This window comes from Heptranchias perlo, chromosome 22, assembly GCF_035084215.1.
Source record: "Heptranchias perlo isolate sHepPer1 chromosome 22, sHepPer1.hap1, whole genome shotgun sequence".
In the NCBI taxonomy this organism is placed as follows: domain Eukaryota; kingdom Metazoa; phylum Chordata; class Chondrichthyes; order Hexanchiformes; family Hexanchidae; genus Heptranchias; species Heptranchias perlo.
In genome coordinates, this window is record NC_090346.1 from 48,237,655 (window position 1) to 48,256,058 (window position 18,404).

General features: G+C 45.4%; 1 protein-coding gene across 3 annotated transcripts in view; it reads right to left on the minus strand.

Moving 5' to 3' along the window:
- Nucleotides 1-1,221: 1,221 nt before the first annotated feature.
- Nucleotides 1,222-18,404, minus strand: part of polr3e (polymerase (RNA) III (DNA directed) polypeptide E) — a 44,045-nt gene continuing 26,862 nt past the window's right edge. For 2 of the 3 annotated variants that reach the window (XM_068003531.1, XM_068003530.1), the window contains 3 exons: nucleotides 4,608-4,685; nucleotides 3,911-4,036; nucleotides 1,222-2,058 (listed from right to left, as the gene is read on the minus strand). In XM_068003531.1, coding sequence (XP_067859632.1) covers nucleotides 2,002-2,058; nucleotides 3,911-4,036; nucleotides 4,608-4,685 — 261 coding nt within the window. In that variant the 3' untranslated portion in view covers nucleotides 1,222-2,001. The other variant, XM_068003532.1, reaches the window with a different exon arrangement.

Consider the following 18,404-nt stretch of genomic DNA (forward strand, 5'->3'; position numbering starts at 1 on the left):
GGAACTGAAAGCAACATTCAGGTTCAACGCTGGGTTCTGAACACTAGTGGATATTTGCCCCCTATTTTATGGTTAAGGTTTAATACTGAATACCAATTTCTTACAACCTTCTCAATGCTATGTTACTTTTCCCCAAATTTAATTTGCTATCTAGCAAAAAAATTGGGTTTGCATAAGGAATTTTACTCTATATACATTGCACTCTTGTACCTCCTCCCCGAGTTATAATCCACCATCTACATATCCCACTTTCTTTGGCCCATATCTTGCTCAATCCCAACCACACACTGCCTTAGTGGTGAAATCTGGGGTGAGGTTAAATTACAACACTAAAGATCCAATAGCAATTTTCTTAAAGTCAAATCATTGAGGGTTTGCAAGTTTCCAGCAAAATAAAGTCAGACATCAACAGGTAGCTGTTTGAGATACACAGGGTTTGGACTGAAGAGAACAGGTTAGCAGCAGACACCGGCACTAGTTCAGCGTCCGACAATCAGCTTGGGCTGCAAAAGGAAAAAAAAATCAACCAGCTTCTCCATTCCCTATTCAGTGAGCCCCGCTGGGATTATTGACACGTGGCCATCAAGGGAGAACAGGATGAGGCTGGGGTGTGATCCTCCCATGGTCGGATAGCCTGCCACGGTCCAGGCTCAGGTATGAAGAACGGCCACTAATAGCCAGCTCCCATGGAACTACAACTCAGCAAGACTGTATCTTTAGGAGAGGAGGAGGTGGAATTAAAACAATGGCAATTTAACAAAGGAAATACGTACTTATTTTACCTCATACACAGGGGAGATGGTTTATAATGTTGCAAAATGCACTTAGTGTTTGCAATGTTATCTACAATCCATCCAGCCAGCATTTGTTTTCAACAGTTAAAACATATCTTCAAGTCTACACTGGGGGAAGAAAGGATAGACTGCAGCAAATAGCAAGTAGAAGCAGAAAGGATTCAATGAAAGCAAACGACATCAGGTTTTATAGGTGGCACTGAGGGGCAAAGCAGGCTTTGAACTAGTCTACAGTATGTGGACCACAGCCGTCTCAAACATACAGGGTGTGGAGAAACCAGTGTGCAAAGGGAATTTATCACAACTTGCTCCTGTTGCATTGTTTAAATTTACAGCAGGTCCAGAGCAGAAACCCAGTTGTAGATTTCATACACACTCAGAGTTTAGACTTACAGCAACACTCACAAATAAAAAGTCACGTCAAGCAGATGGTTTGAACATTTTATTTACAGAGTTTATCTTGGACTATTCGCAGCAACCAAAACAGAGGTCATAGTTTCCCTCTCCTGCAAAATAACAATTTCAAGTTAGGATGTAATTTAAAAAAAAACACAAATAGGTCACCAAAAAAAAACCAGTATCTATAAACCAAAGGACTTGGGTAGTTCACTGGTGTTAAAACGTCAAATTAAACATTTAGCAGATAAGGTGAATCACTTTCACTGCTGGTCTGGACGAGGCTCTTGGTGGGTCACAGCTTTTATTAGTGAAACGGGTTAGACTTTACTTTTTAATGAAACAGAATCCCAGTCTTTGATTTGATTGCTATTAATAATAAACCTTAATCCATATGGGGGAGGGGGGAATAAAGGCAATTTCAAATGATGGAAGAAACTAAGTGATATTCCATGATTCTATATCACTGGAGCCAGCTGATTGGTTGGAGAAATGTATTGAGGCAATCAGGACTTTATTCTGAACACTGAATTAAAACCAATAAATCCAAGTCAGATAATGCTGAGTGACAAACATGAATTAGGTTTTTATTGCCCATCCCGAGTGCGGGTCGAAGCATCATTCCCTCAGGCTGTTCTCATTCAGTTACTATCAAATGGTCAAGGCTTGACTGTGGAAAGGTTCGATTGTCTCTGTCCTCCCATCCTTGGGTCTGTGGCCCAAGGCCAGCGTTCGGCCTTCATCACTGGGACATCTCACCGCCCTGTTCCAAAGAACAGTCATTGGGTAGCAACAGGGCATTCTGCAGCTGTCAAGAAGGCAGGGTCCCTTTAAGATACCACATTCCACCATAACTTGCACAGCAGTCCTGTGAAAGAAGGAAAAGTTCAGACAGGCACTTACACTGCTCGGGGCCCCAGCTACTTCCAACATCAAAAGAAAGGATGAATTTGCATTTAAATAGCGCCTTTCACAATCTCAGGACATCCCTTGGTGCTTTACAGGTGATGAAGTACCTCTGAAGTGTAGTTAGTCACTACTGTGGCAGCCAATTTGCACACAGCAAGGTCCCACAAACAGCAATGAAATGAATAACCAGATCTTCTGCTGAAGTGATTTTGGTTGAGGGATAAAAGTTGGCCAGGACATCAGGGAGAACGCCCCTGCTCTTCAAAATAGTGTCATGGGATCTTTTACATCCACCTGAGAGGGCAGATGGGGCCTCAGTTTAAGGTTTCATCCAAAAGACGGCATCTGACAGTGCAGCGCTCCCTCGGTACTATCACAGAGTGTCAGCCGGGATTTTGTGCTCAAGTCTCTGGAGTGGGACTTGAACCCACGACCGTCTGACTCAGACGAGAGTGACACCCACTGAGCCACGGCCGACACAGTATAAGATCTCCACTTCTGGGTCTTGCACTTTTAAGTTAGCACAAGTGTAACGTAGCTCCGATGTGAGATCAGAGTCTCTTACTGATCTATTGTTTGTGTCTTCAGGCAACAAAAGATACACAGGCGATGATTTGTTGTCTGTGTACTGCAGATTTTGGCCTTTCTAAACATCTACAACAAACGTCACAGGACTGGAGACACAGTGAGTGGTTCCAAGTACAAGAGTAAATGATCTCTTCCAGTTGTGACGTCCAGAATAGATCAGCAACAGACTGAAGGTTTCCCATTAAGAGCAACTGACCGGTATAAATATATGTTAGAAACTCAAGGGGAAAAAGCCCAAATAACAGTGACAGTCTGTCGAAGCTGATTCACTGCTCTGGAGTACAGCACTCTTTATAAAAGAGACACTTTTTTTTCAAAGAATTGTTTTTGCCAATATTCTCCCCATCTCCTCTCAAGGTACTGACTTGTTGGGATATAGTTCCACAGGCTCCATCCTCCACTAGGTACCTCATCCAAGTGATCTTTCTGCATGCACAAGCCCGGGACGTTAAGTGCCTGGGGGCTATTCGACTGTAGGAGCATCACAGCGAAGCCAATGTCATCACCCAGTGTCCACGCATGGCTCCGCTGGACCACGATGGTCCCTCTCTACCCAGGAGACCAAATGTAGCACCCGTCCTGGCTGAGATCAGTTAACTCAGGATGGAGAAGGGATTGACCCAGGACCCCTCACTGCTCCACATGGCTCTACTGCAGTGTATTTACCAGCTGAGTCTCTGGCTAAATTGTAAAAAGAACTTTCTAAAACGTTTTTAAAAAAATCATTACTTTGCCAACATTCTCATTCACTCAACTGCAAATAAACCTTATATTCATTCTGGGGATGTGGGTGTGCCTGACGAGGCATTTATTGCCCATCCCTGAGGTGGTGGGCCTCCTTCTGGAATCGCTGATAGCGGTTTGATACAACGGAGGGCAGTCAAGAGTTAACCACGTTGGTGTGGGACTGGAGTCACATATAGGCCCAGACCGGGTAAGGACGGCAGGTTTCCTTCCCTTAAGGACATGAGTGAATCAGTTGGGTTTTTTACAACAATCTGACAGCTTCACGGTCACTTTTACTGAGAGCCGCTTTTTATTCCCAGATTATTTAAACTGAATTCAAATTCTCAAACTACGGTGCTGGGGTTTGAACGCCCGTTCTCTGGATTACTAGTCCATTAATTTAATCACTACCCTACTGTACCCCATACCGGACCAGAGCAATGCTCCGCTATTTAAAGCTGATTTAAACTCCCCCGTTAAGTAGTTGGTCACATTACCTTCAGCACCTTGTCTACGTCCGGTTTACTGAGACTTTCTCCGAAATCCTGACCGAGCTTAGACTGGATGACGTTCCTACGCACACGATAATTTTTTGAAAAAATTTCAAGGAGTGTCTGCCGATGCTGAAACAAGAAAATGTCAGTCCTGCATCATTGGAAGATACAACCCACGTTTACAATGAGTATCAGAGAATCTTGCAGCACAGGAGGAGGCCATTCAGCCCATCGAGCCTGTGCCAGCTCTTTGAAAGAGTATCCAATTAGTCCCACTATTCTGCTCTTTCCCCACAGCCCTGCAAATTTTTCCATTTCAAGTATTTATCCAATTCCCTTTTGAAAGTTATTATTGAATCTGCTTCCACTGCTCTTTCAGGCAGCGCATTCCAGATCATCACAACTCATTGTGTAAAAGATTTTCTACTCATTTCTGCACTGGTTCTTTTGCCAATTACCTTAAAAGTTCTCAGACTTTTGACACCCAGGCCTGGAGTCACCAAGATACTTCCCATTTCAAACTCACCTCTTTTACTCTCTCGAACACTGATGCTGACCTGCACTATGGGTTTGGGCTCTTCACCTTGCTTTTCTCAATAATGAAGAGAGACACAACAGACCAATACTGGCCTATAGAGTAGAGCTGGACACAAGAACTTTAAATGGTAATAGAAAAGATACTTTGAAATAAGCAACTTACCTGATCAAAGGAGTCCCCAGATTCCCATAGTGCAAAGACCTTCTGTTCATCAGCTGAAGCAGTTGTCTGTGGAGGGAACTGAACAACGTCTAAGTAAGAGTACGATTCTCCGCACTTCAACAACAACTTGCATTTATATAGCGCCTTTAACGTAGTAAAACGTCCCAGGGCGCTTCACAGGAGCGATTATCAGACAAAATTTGACACCGAGCCACATAAAGAGATATTAGAAATAATAACAGAAAATGCTGGAAACTCTCAGCAAGTCAGGCAGCATCTGTGGAGAGAGAAACAGAGTTAACGTTTCAGGTTGATGACCTTTCGTCAGAACTGGCCAATAAGGATATATTGGGACAGGTGACCAAAAGCTTGGTAAAAGAGGTAGCTTTTAAAGAACGTCTTAAAAGGAGGAGAGAGGGGTAAGAGAGGCAGAGAGGTTCAGGGAGGGAATTCCAGAGTTTAGGGGCCTGGGCAGCTGAAGGCACGGCCGTCAATGGTGCAGCGAAGAAAATCGGGGATGCGCAAGAGGCCAGAATTGGAGGAGGGCAGAGATCTCGGAGGGTTGTAGGGCTGGAGGAGGTTACAGAGATAGGGAGGCAGCGAGGCCATGGAGGGATTTGAAAACAAGGATCGGAATTTTAAAATCGAGGCGTTCTTGGACCAGGAACCAACATAGGTCAGTGAGCACAGGGGTGATGGGTGAACGGGACCTGGTGCGAGTTAGGATACTAGCAGCAGAGATTTAGATGAGCTCAAGTTTACAGAGAGTGTAAGGTGAGAGATTGGCCAGGAGAGCATTGGAATAGTCAAGTCTAGACCACTGAAACCCAAATCTACGAACATGCCTAGCGATGGAAAGTTTGGAACTAAGCCAACCTGCTGTGGTAAAGTCAATAACCAGACAGATCCAAAGTACTCCAAGGCATGTTGGTGTTTGACCTGGGTCACTCACAGACCTGTCTGTGGGAACTGGGATTCTTCCCGTTTAGCTCCAGATAATCCTGCAAGTCAATTCCTCAAAGGGTCCAGGCTGGACGGGTTACCGGTGTATTGTATTGGTAAGCGGTGTGGTTTTAGCTGGTTAAAGTCCAGTAATAAACCTGCTCACAAGCAGAGGGCCCATAAACCGTGGCTCTACCAAGTTGTCTGGACCTGGGTAAGAGGGGGGGTGGGGCAAAAGTGTGTGCACACACTGTAATGAGCAAAGAGAAACACTAATTCTATTTTGGTTTGGAAACTCTTGAATGGTTTCTGCATGTGTCAAGACAGCCAGTTGACCAAAACATTAAACGGCACTTGAGGTCCACATAATTATAAAGTTCCTTTGTATCAGGAAGGAGGGAATGGACTAATTAAATAACCTCGCTCCTGCTCAGGATGTCCAAAAGAACTTTAAAAAAAAATTGTCACTCTCAGGATGTGGGCGTTGCTGGCAAGGTCGGCATTTATTGCCCATCCCTAGTTGCCCCTTGAGAAGGTGGTGATGAACCTTCTCTTGAACCACTGCAGTCTGTGTGGTGAAGGTCCTCACAATGCTGTTATTGTTTGTAGCGGTTTGATACAACTAAGTGGTTTACTAGGCCGCTTCAGAGGGCAGTCAGTCACCGCATTGGTGTCGGACTGGAGTCACTCAATGGCCCGTAACAGCTTTTTATTACCATCTTTAAAAAATTCTCAAACTGCCATGGTGGGATTTTTTAGACCAGGCCTCTGGATTAATAGTCCAGTAATATAACCACTACACCACTACACCCAGGGTAATTCACAGCCAATGGATTACCTTTGAAGTGCAGTCGCACAGTTGTATTGTAGATAAACATGGAGTCAATTTGAGCACAGCAAAGTCCCACAGGTAGCAGTGAGATGAACGAGCAGCTAATCTTGTTTTGAGGTATTGGTTGAGGATGGATTATTGGAATTTTTATGCCCACCTGAACGGATAGACATCCGTTTAACATCCCACCTAAGAGAAGTCCAAATATGCAGCGCACCCTCACTAATGGACTGCGATCAGTCTAGCTCACGTGCTCACTCAGGATAGAACCTACAAGTTTCCGATTCAGAGATCACTTAAGTGGAATTATTACATAGAATGTACAGCACAGAAACAGGCCATTCAGCCCAATAGGTCCATGCCGGTGTTTATGCTCCACACGAGCCTCCTCCCACCCTACTTCATCTCACCCTATCAGTATATCCTTCTATTCCTTTCTCCCTCATGTGTTTATCTAGCTTCCCCTTAAATGCATCTATACTATTCACCTCAATCACTCCACGTGGTAGTGAGTTCCACATTCTCAACACTCTCCGAGTAAAGGCATTTCTCCTGAATTCCCTATTGGATTTATTAGTGACTATCTTATATTTATGGCCCCTTGTTTTTTTATCCCCCACAAGTGAAAAACAGCAACAGAATCAACGGAGACAACTGAACAAGGGCTGGATGTTCACTCAGCTCCTAACCACAAAAGGAGAAATGAACCCTGACCCTAACCCCATCATCACAGAATGTCAAAGGGAACCACAAGGAGGGCAGGTGTCTGACAGATACAACCTTGGTGGTTACTGAGAGTGGGGAACATCCTGAAGACAATGTGTTGCGTTACCGATCGGGTAAGTCACGGGTTCTTTGCCGTCTAACGTAAGCAGCACGAACCCTGGTATTATCCTGCAGTGATGGCACTTTGGTCTTAAGTGTTTTCAGTCAGTGTAACTTCAGAACTACTTTTAACTCCCGCTCGTTGGGAGGGATGGAGGATCCGTTTTTTTGAAGCTATAATCTAGACGTCAGAACAGAAGCAAAAGGCTACAATTTAATATCTGGACTCGGATAAGATGCACTTAAGTTCCATTTATGGTTTACGTCATCATTGGGAAGCCTTGAATACGTTACAGTCTCTGTGGCCCCTCATAATTCGATACGTGTTCAATTTACAGTGAATAAAAGTTCCCAGCAGCTGGCACTTTACATACAGCAGACTGTTCAGGACATAAAGGAGCTCGGAGGGCAGGAGCTGGTTACAGACACCGGCTAGGTTATCGATAGTGAATCCAGGTACCTTTTGGGTGGGTAGGAGAAACAAAATAAAAATAAACTTCGCGTCGGTCCTGGATTTTTTTAATAGAATTTCAACAAAGCGATTTTAAGCTAACAGGAGGATGAGTTATTTGTAGAAGTACCAATTTTCACACTCACACACACTCAGAATTCGGTGGCTTTTCATCCTCTGAATTCAGCATCTGCTGCAGCTTCACGTTAAACTCAAAGAGCCTTCAGTCCATACGCCTGTGTGAGGTAACCCAGCTCTCAGACATACCCGCTAAACCAAGGAGGAAAGGCGGATGCAAATTAAGAGGGGCGCAGGGTGCGGGCGGGTGGGGTGATTTCAAATCCATTCCTCTGCAGTCACATCCGGGAGGTGAAGAAAGCAAACAGACACTTGCTGACATCGATACCAAGCACATATAGTCGCATCTAAATCTACAGAACCCAAACTGTACCAGATTGGGATTTTCCAAGGAAATTTAAGTCTGGCTCGAACTGGATTTGCCCTTCAGATCTGCCGCCCATCTCTGATGTAAGCAGATTTCATTATGAGAGTGCCTGGAGCCTACACGGTACTTGAAAGGTTATGCAGATGGCGGCCTCGCTTGTAGATCTGGAGATTTGGTGCTGTCGTTTGTTTTGACTGCTTGTGCCTATTGCATCAAACTGGGAGACTAGCAATCCCTCCTTCAGAGATCATGCAGAAATTACCAACCAAATGCTTTATAATAACCTGGAAAAAATGTGATTTTACTTCATCTGAAGAGGATGTTGCATTAACAGTGTTTTCTAGTTCTGTATTCCCAGACTCTGTGTGACAGATATCCAGTGAACGAGGTCCTTGCCACTTGGCTCCATTAAAGCTCATACTTTAGATATTTTTAAAGTGCACTGTAAAGACTAATTAAAAATTCAACGGTTCACATCTGTAATTGTGACAGTATTGCAACTGGCGGGGCGTATCAAGTAAGTTTAGGGACTTTTGGAATCACTTTTAAACCAATTTCCACCAGATTTTTTTTTTCAGGGGCTGAATCAGTTTAAAAAAAAATTCCTCCCGAATTTGAGAGAAAAAAAGCCCCTATATTCCCCCCGTTGTTTTCTTACCAAAGATAAGGTCCGGAGATGTGGGTATATTGCATCTGTACTATTAGGGCAGCGTTCGGAGCACCCCGATAATGATAAAACCATGTTATTAACAAAATGGATAGGCTGCACACAACAATTGCAATGTAGCATCGATAGCACATGCTGCAAGATTAAACGTTAGCATCAATTGTGTCAGCCGTGGCTCAGTGGTCGCACTCTCACCTCCGAGTCAGAAGGTGTAAAGACTCACCATGTCCGGATGGGTGGGGTTTGATGGACCCGATGGCCTTTCCCTGTCCTTTTCCTCCGCCTGTACAGTCCCCATCCCTTACAGCGGGCGCGCAAACACGCTTTGGCCGCTATATGCGATGGCCGGTATAACGCGGTAGTGCTAGCGTTAGCTGAACGAACCCCTTACTGCCGGACCCTAGACCTGACCAAGGACCCCAAACTCCGCAGCACCAAAATCACCCTGGCTGTGGGTCATCAGGAGACTGGAGGAGCAGGACAACCATTTTAACGACCCAAACCCCTCATTAGGCCACTAAATGTCAGCTGCTGGGATTATTGTGCATGAAGTGTTATTGTTGTTAAATATAAATATATTTTTAAAAACATGCATCAGTTTTTCACATGTACTTCACTCCTACAATGTCACAAGGATGATTCTGGAGACGACGGTTTCTGCCCAAAATAAACAGACCACTTAAAGATGCAACTTTAAAACTGACGCTAATGCAAATAGTTATCACTCTTTAGCCAATATAAGCGACTGCCCATTTTAAACGTGGATGTTTTAAGCGGTGGGGACCGTGTCTGACCTTGGCCATCGTCAAGCAAAACACGTGTTGACTGTTTAACCTCCGCAACAAAGGGACAGACGTGAAATCTCAAAAACCCTCGACAAACTCCCCCGACTTCCAGCACCGAACTACAAAGCGATTAGAGTCAGGGCTCAGCACTGATTCGCAGCAGTGAGGGTATCAAACCAGTGAAAAAATAAAACGATCACTCGCTAAAAGCTGAAAAATCACTCGAGTCAAATCTGGTCACCTGTCTGATCGCAGCAGAAACCACCATTCTGTGCAGTGTCTGCCCGTCATGTACCTGCAGTGTCAGTCAGCCCTCACACTCTCCCATCACATAAATAAACTTGTCATGTCAAGCCCTGAATATGCCCATCCTATGCAGACAAGCTGCAATACTTGTAGAAACAGGCCATTCAGCCCAACTGGTCTGTGCCGGTGTTTATGCTCCACACGAGCCTCCTCCCACCTTACTTCATCTCAACGTATCCTTCTATTCCTTTCTCCCTCACGAACTTATCCGCACTATTAGTTTGAGCCCTGTATAATTGGCTCGAGCTATCAGTCTGAATCAATACATTTTCAGAATACACCAGGGGGCTTCATATTTCAGCTGATGACAGTACGCAGCTAATGAGGGTCATTGGGCATCACAACTCGCACCGAACTAATAAAATTACAGGAGGAAGACAGATTTTCTAACAACCCACTCCTGATTTGGTAATCACCGAGGGAAATAATTCGGGAGTTCTGGTATTTTGCTGCTAATTTAAAACGAGCAAATGATATCACAGGCAAATTTAACGGTCCATGGGTTTCAGATTTTTCAACAAGACAAAAGCATTTACAGCACAAACATTACAGAGCACAAATATTTTGTTCTGATTCCCTCAATGTACAATCCCTCCCACACTCGCATAGCATTGCCAATATCAGTGCATGAATGAATGGCCTTGCAAAAACCGAGAATACGCCCAACCATATATACAAAACCGATTAAGTGCAAAGGTTAAGTGTGAGACCTCAACGCCTCACTAGACCAAAGATCTTGCAGTTACAGCATTTCACATTCTCAGGACGACCGAAAGCACTTCGCAGCCAATGAATTACTTTCGAAGAGCAGTCATTACATCAGCAAATACAGCATCCAAATTTTTTTTTTTTAATTCCGGGGGTGTGGCAAGGCATCCCATAATCCAGGACGACACTCCCAGTGCAGCACTGAGGGAGCACTGTCCTGTCGGAGGTGTCGTCGTTCGGATGAGGCGTTAAACCGAGGCCCCCATCTGCCCTCTGAAATGGATATTAAAGATCCCACGGTCACTGTTCGAAGAGCAGGGGGATTCTCCCCGGTGTCCTGGGCCAATGTTTATCCCTCAACCAACATCACTAAAAAAAAAAGATTGGCTGACTTTCACCACATTGCTGGTTGTGGGATCTTGCTGTGCGCTAATTGGCTGCCGTGTTTTCCTACATTACAACAGTGACCACACTTCATTGGCTGTGAGGTGATGTCTTGAGGACCCGAAAGGCGCTATAGAACTGCAAGTTCTCTCGTATATATTGTCCATCGTTAATTGCCATTCGCAACTTGCTCTGGTGGGATTTGAACCCAGGATGTCTGGGTGACTAGTCCAGTACCGTAACCACAAAGCTACTGTAAAGGTCCACAAACAGACGAGATGGCCATTAATCCGTTTGCTTGGTCTTGGTTGAGGGATAAATGTTTGCTGGGAGACGGGGAAAACTCACCTGCTCTTAAAAAAAAAACCCCATGGGATCTTTACATCCGCCTGCAATGTTTAATATAGAACTGAGCCTCACAGACTAGATAGGTCCCAGATTTAATCCCTTGCCTTTCGCCAAGTTAGTTGATCTTTTTCTTTGTTTTCCCCCTACTGCTTAAATTGTTTACGATGTGGAGATGCCGGTGATGGACTGGGGTTGACAATTGTAAACAATTTTTCAATTGTCAACCCCATGAGGACGGCCTCAACCGGGATCTTGGGTTCATGTCACGCTACACGTTACCCCACCAGCGAACAAATGTTATCTGTTTTTAATATAACGGGTCAGTTGCTGTCTTTTCTATGTTTCTACCTCTCTATCTCTGTTTTTTTTTGTTTGTTGTTTTTTTTTGGTGATTTGTATATTCTGAGACCTGGCAGGTAACACCTGTCTGTCTGCACACTGATTGCCTTGGCAACAGGCAGTTGAAAAAACTGTCTGTACTCACCAAGCATTGTTCTGTGAATTATAAATGCGATTTCATTTCGAGGATTTCATTTTCACATCGTTCACCTGACGAAGGAGGAAGCCTCCGAAAGCTTGTGAATTTAAAATAAAATTGCTGGACTATAACTTGGTGTTGTAAAATTGTTTAAATTGTTTACCACCACTTTGTAAAGTGTCTTTCTGTTAAATGTCCAACACCAGATAAATGCAAACCATGGCCATTCTCAGGAAGGGGTCACTGGACAGCCCTCTGGCTATCAGGTGAGTTTGTGGATGTGCTTACGTGTGTACAGACATTGGGTGAAGACTGGATCAGGTGCGGCTGGGTAATGTATATTGTCACCACCACTCACACATGAAGAAGGGCTGCTGGGTTGAGGTACTGGAGGTCTCCCCAGGATCCAGGAATCACACCTCCCGCATGACCCAACACCTTCAGCAACACAGGGGAAGGAACTTGGAGAAAAACGACTTCAAAAACTGGTTCCACTGGCGGGAGGGTCTGTAACCAGAGGACACAGGTTTAAGGCAACTGGCAAAAGAACCAGAGGGGGAGATGAGGAGAAATTTATTTCCGCAGCGAGTTGTTGTGATCTGAAATGCGCTGCCTGAAAGGGCGGTGGAAGCAGATTCAATAATAACTTTCAAAAGGGAATTGGGATATATACTTAAAGGGAACAATTTACAGGGCTATGGGGAAAGAGCAAGGGGGAATGGAACTAATTGGATAGCTCTTCCAATGAGCCGGACAGGCACAATGGACCGAAGGCGGGGGTGTGTGTGTGTGTGTTTTTTAAAAACGAGAGGAAGGCAAGCTTGCCCATTCCCACCGGGCAGGTCATGTCTTCTCAGCCTGACGACCCAGATCTCCAGAGATTTCAGCTGTCAAAGTGAACGATTCTCCACTTCTTCGGTTAGAAGCACAGGGCTGAAGTGGGAGTAATCGTGCTGGGGTCAGGCCCTGCCTGTACCTCGGCGGAGACCGGCATCAGTTAAGGCCGGGCCAGGTGTTACTGCCAACCTCAGCCCCAGCCCCATCTAACTGCAAAAACTAAGTGACAGCTGCTTTCCTCGGAACGGTGAGCTGCCACATCAAACAAAGGGCAGCAGCAGCAGAAAGCAAGGCTGGTCCTTTATGGCAGAGCAGGTATCCACAGGCCTGCTCAAATAGCTACACTGTCCAGGAATCAGAGAGGTCAGATTATCGTCAGCATGATTTGCCTCAGTCCCTGAATTCAATTTGGCCGTTACATAAAGCACTGGATTCTGTATGAAACACACAAGGAAATAACAACTGGTGCAAGTTAATGACTGCAGCTTATCTTAATGAGTGGAAATTATTTGGAAATGTGCAGCCTTTCCCAGGGCAAGTGCTGGAAAACAACCAATTATCCCAATTAAATTCTGTCCACCCCCTCTGTAACACGGTCAGCTACTGGTGTTGGGCAAGAATAATTGCATAACGAGCTCAGTAATTGCTTCGAGTCACAAGCTGCACGCCTGCACACGAGACTCAAACTCATCCTTTGCAAAAGTATTTGTGATGTTGCAAGGTTGTGTTTTACACCTGGAAACTGAGCAGCCAATGCGTGTCCGGCTCTCTGCACGTCAACCCATCCTTTCCAAATGGCACAGACGTGGAATTCACAAGACTTTACTCACTTGCTCAAGGCTGAATCAATTGTAACCAGTCCCGACGTGTGATTTTAGGCCAATTTAAAGCTGCATTTGAATTGAAGTGATCACTTGGGACATGGCTAACCCTCAAACTGCTGGCAAATTCAGGGAATCTCAGTAATAAACTTCAGGAATATCGATTACTGACACACTGACCATAAATAAAGATCACTGACAGACTGCACATTTACCTGCTCTCACCTCAACATTCCTAAACCTGTCCTATTCTCTCTCCTGTTTAATTTTAAACTTTAATTTTACTCCTTTTCTGCTCATTGACAGATCTAAAATTTTACACCCCCCTTTTCTTCTTCAACCGTCTGTCTGCTCCTCTGTCAATGTTGGAAAGTTGTGGATTCGAGCCCCACTCTGACACACAATCGAGACCGACACTCTGGCACAGTACTGAACGAGTGCCGGAGGCACCACCCTCTGAATAGGACATTAACCCAAGGCCCGACTGCCTTTTCCCACGGTTCAGATGGATGTTTAAGATCCCATGGCACCGTATGAAGAGCAGGGGAGTTGTTGTGGTATCCAGACTGACATTCACCCCTCAACTAACACCACCAAAATACACACATTAACCGGCCATTCATTTCTTTACGGTATGCGGGATCTTGCTGTGTGCAAAACGACTGCCGGGATCGCCTAAATAACAACAGTTACTGTACTTCAAAGTTGCCGTTGCTTGTGAAGTGCTTTTGGACATTTCCGAGGCGCGATAAGGTGCTTATCACTTAAGAGGTACGAACTTTTATAAAAGGACTTTTAACTGACTGAAGACGGCTTCAAAAGACAGATTTGAATCCAATGTTAAAAAATCGACTCATCAATTCTAATGTGTCAGGCATTTATTCGATAGGGGTCTTTGGGTCACCCGTACAAGAGACTGCAGCACATCCATTAGCATCAATAATTTAACAGGCTCTATGCAACTGTTAAGATCTGTAACAACAACACAAGATTCGTCAATCCTGGGCTCAGGATTGAAAGTTAACATGAATACCTCTGAAGTGATACAGCACCTCATCACCTCTCAGAAATTCCGGCAGCTATTTTCACAGCCGAAAACCAACCTTTAATTGCTCGTTCCTGCATCAGGAACGCATTACTCAACCCTATTCTGGAAGGTGATTGGGGGGGTGGGGGGACAGACGGACAAATATGCAAATAACTTTGAAATGACTGTGGCAAACTGTAATCTGGTACCAGATCTGGAGCCCCAAGTCAGTGGGTCAAACCGGTTAAAATCTGCACCAATTATTAGTCACGCCCATGTGTGAATTTCTTAATCTTATATACTCTTAGCAGCATCTCTGATTAATTGTTCTGTTTTTAACAGTGCAACAGGGGAAACATGCACAAACCCAGCTCGAGTGGTTGTTTCTCTGCTGCGATTAGCAGGGATATACAAACACAGGAATCCTGATTTACTCCTGGGGAAAAAAAAATCGACTCATCAATTCCAATGCGTCAGGCATTTATTCAATAAAGATCTGTGGGTCACTGGGCCACCCGTACAAGAGACTGCAGCACATCCATTAGCATCAATAATTTAACAGGCTCCGTGCAACTGTTAAGATCTGTAAAAACAACCCAAGATTCACCAATCCTGGGCTCAGGTCACACGAGAAATTTAACATGAATAGCTGAAATACTGAACTCACTTTATTCCATCTCTATCTTGTAATCTCCTGTGAACAGTTCCGTTCTTACGATTAAATTGTTCTCTGTCATTCTGTAGATTTAACTTTGCTTTTCTTCACATTGATAACAAGAGACCATTTTTGTTATTAATCCCTGAAGTACATTCCACTGAATTGATCACAATTCCCAAAATGTTAGAGGGAAGTAACAGCTGAGCTGAGGAGGAGTATTGAGTGGTCAGGAGCTTAGTTGGGGGGAGGGGAGGGTCACGGGAGTAGGACGTGGGTGTTATGGTGGAGACGGGTCTGGTGTGGAGGTGGTGGAGAAGCTACAGAAAGTTGCGAGGTCAGAGCAGGGCCAGAGAACGAGCCGAGAGTGGTCGAGGAGAGGGGTCGGAGGAGGCCAAGGCACTTCAATAGAAAGCCTCAATTTTGTTGACAAAGAAATGCAGGAGCTCCTTGCAAGAGTGGTATTGTGGCTGTACTCCTGTTATCACCAGGCTTAAAACCCACTGGGCTCATTATACAGGGGAGGCTCCACAGACTGTATGGCTCACTGCAGCACTTGCTACAGAACCCACTGTCACAAGACATCTGAATTATATTATCTATATATGAAGCACAAAATCCAGGTTGACACTCCCAGTACGGGACTGAGGGAGCACTGCATTGTCGGAGGTGCCGTTTTCAGAAGAGATGTTAAACCAACGTCCTGTCTGCCCTCTCAGGTGAACCTAAAAGATCCCAAGGCCACTATTTGAAGAGCGGGGGAGTTCTCCCCAGTGTCCTGAGCCAATATTTAATCCCTGAAACAGATTATCTGATCATTATCACATTGCTGTTTGTGGGAGCTTGCTGTGTGCAAATTGGCTGCCACATTTCCTACATTACAACAGTGACTTCACTTTAAAAAGTACTTCATTGGCTGTAAAGTGTTTTGAAACGTCCGGAGGTTGTGAAAGACAAATGCAAGTTCTTTCTTTCGATATTAGGGTTGGATACAGAACCCACTGCTGTTCAAGGGATATCACATATCAATACAAATAAGGGAAGTGAAAATTTAAACCCCTCTATTTTTGGAGACTTGTGTGAGATACACCTAGCACAAAGGAAGATGGTAGTGGTTGTTGGAGGCCAATCATCTCAGCCCCAGGACATTGCTGCAGGAGTTCCTCAGGGCAGTGTCCTAGGCCCAACCATCTTCAGCTGCTTCATCAATGAACTTCCCTCCATCATAAGGTCAGAAATGGGGATGTTCGCTGATGATTGCACAGTGTTCAGTTCCATTCACAACCCCTCAAATAATGAAGCAGTCTGTGCCCGCATGCAGCAAGACCTGGACAACATCGAGGTTTGGGCTGATAAGTGGCAAGTAACATTCGTGCCAGACAAGTGCCAGGCAATGACCATCTCCAACAAGAGAGAGTCCAACCACCTCCCTTGACATTCAACGGCATTACCATCGCCGAATCCCCCACCATCAACATCCTGGGGGGGTCACTATTGACCTGAAACTTAACTGGACCAGCATATAAATACTGTGGCTACAAGAGCAGGTCAGAGGCTGGGTATTCTGCAGCGAGTGACTCACCTCCTGACTCCCCAAAGCCTTTCCACCATCTACAAGGCACAAGTCAGGAGTGTGATGGAATACTCTCCACTTGCCTGGATGAGTGCAGCTCCAACAACACTCAAGAAGCTAGACACTATCCAGGACAAAGCAGCCCGCTTGATTGGCACCCCATCCACCACCCTAAACATTCACTCCCTTCACCACCGGCGCACTGTGGCTGCAGTGTGTACCATCCACAGGATGCACTGCAGCAACTCGCCAAGGCTTCTTCGACAGCACCTCCCAAACCCGCGACCTCTACCACCTAGAAGGACAAGGGCAGCAGGCGCATGGGAACAACACCACCTGCACGTTCCCCTCCAAGTCACACACCATCCCGACTTGGAAATATATCGCCGTTCCTTCATCGTCGCTGGGTCAAAATCCTGGAACTCCCTTCCTAACAGCACTGTGGGAGAACCTTCACCACACGGACTGCAGCGGCTCAAGAAGGCGGCTCACCACCACCTTCTCCAGGACAATTAGGGATGGGCAATAAATGCTGGCCTCGCCAGCGACGCCCACATCCCATGAACAAATAAAAAAAAAGATGAAAGGAGGCGACACTTCTCCGAAAGGTTATCCAAACTGCAGTAAACACGAGACAGAGAGGAGCCAGCATTGGTATACGGGACACTCCAAAAAGCATCTCCTGCAATAGCAGCACCGGTCGCCTTCCAATTACTGCTTTCAACACACAAGTGCCTGACGAGGGAGGGACGTGGAAACACAGCTCTGCGTTTCTCTGCCCCGACAGACACGCACGTGCGAAAAGGAAGAAAATGTGTGACAACACAGCATGAGATTTAACATCTGCCACTTCTGCAGGCTCTGGGCCACAAGCTCTGATCTATTCTTTCCTGTTGGGTCGACTGACAGCATTAGTAGATTTGGACTGTACTGTGCCATCGTTCTACATTCTCATTCGCTTTTGTTACCTTTGCTAAACTACAATAACGCACAAAGAACGCGCTTTAAAATGATTCCACGCCCCTCAAGCTTTTACCTGACCTACCGGTGTTTCGTACCCAACCCCCCACCCCATCTCCTGGGCCCGTGCTGGGAATGGCTCAGTGGCAGCCAGAAGAGCCCTGGTGTCTCGTCCAACATAAGCCCAGGAATAAAAATCACTGGCAGGTTATTTGACAGTGGAGGGCACCGCAGCTCGTCTGATCCGGTCTTCAGCTTTATGTCCACCTGAACAGCCCCCCTTCCCCCGTCTGCCCTCTCAGATGGACGTAAAAGATCCCACGATATTATTCGAAGAGCAGGGGAGTTCTCCTTGGTGTCCCGACCAATATTTTATCCCTAAATCACCACCAGAAACAAATCTCCTGGTCTTTTATTTCATTGTTGTTTGTGGGAGCTTGCTGTGTGCAAATTGGTTGCCGCATTTCCCTACAGTGACTATAATTCATTGGCTGTGGAGCGCTTTGGGATGCCCGGAGGATGTGTAAGGCGCTATATAAATGCAAGATCTTTCTTTGTTTCTAGCCGACTTTCTTATGGTCCATGTCTTGTAAAATGTCGCCTCTGCGGGGAGTGGAAATCTGGAACATTCCCCCTGCAAAAAGCTGCTGAGGCCAAGGGTCAATTGAAAATATCAAAATTTGAGATTGATAGATTTTTGTTGGGTGAGGGTATTAAAGGTTACTGAACCAAGGCGGGTAGAGTTAAGATACA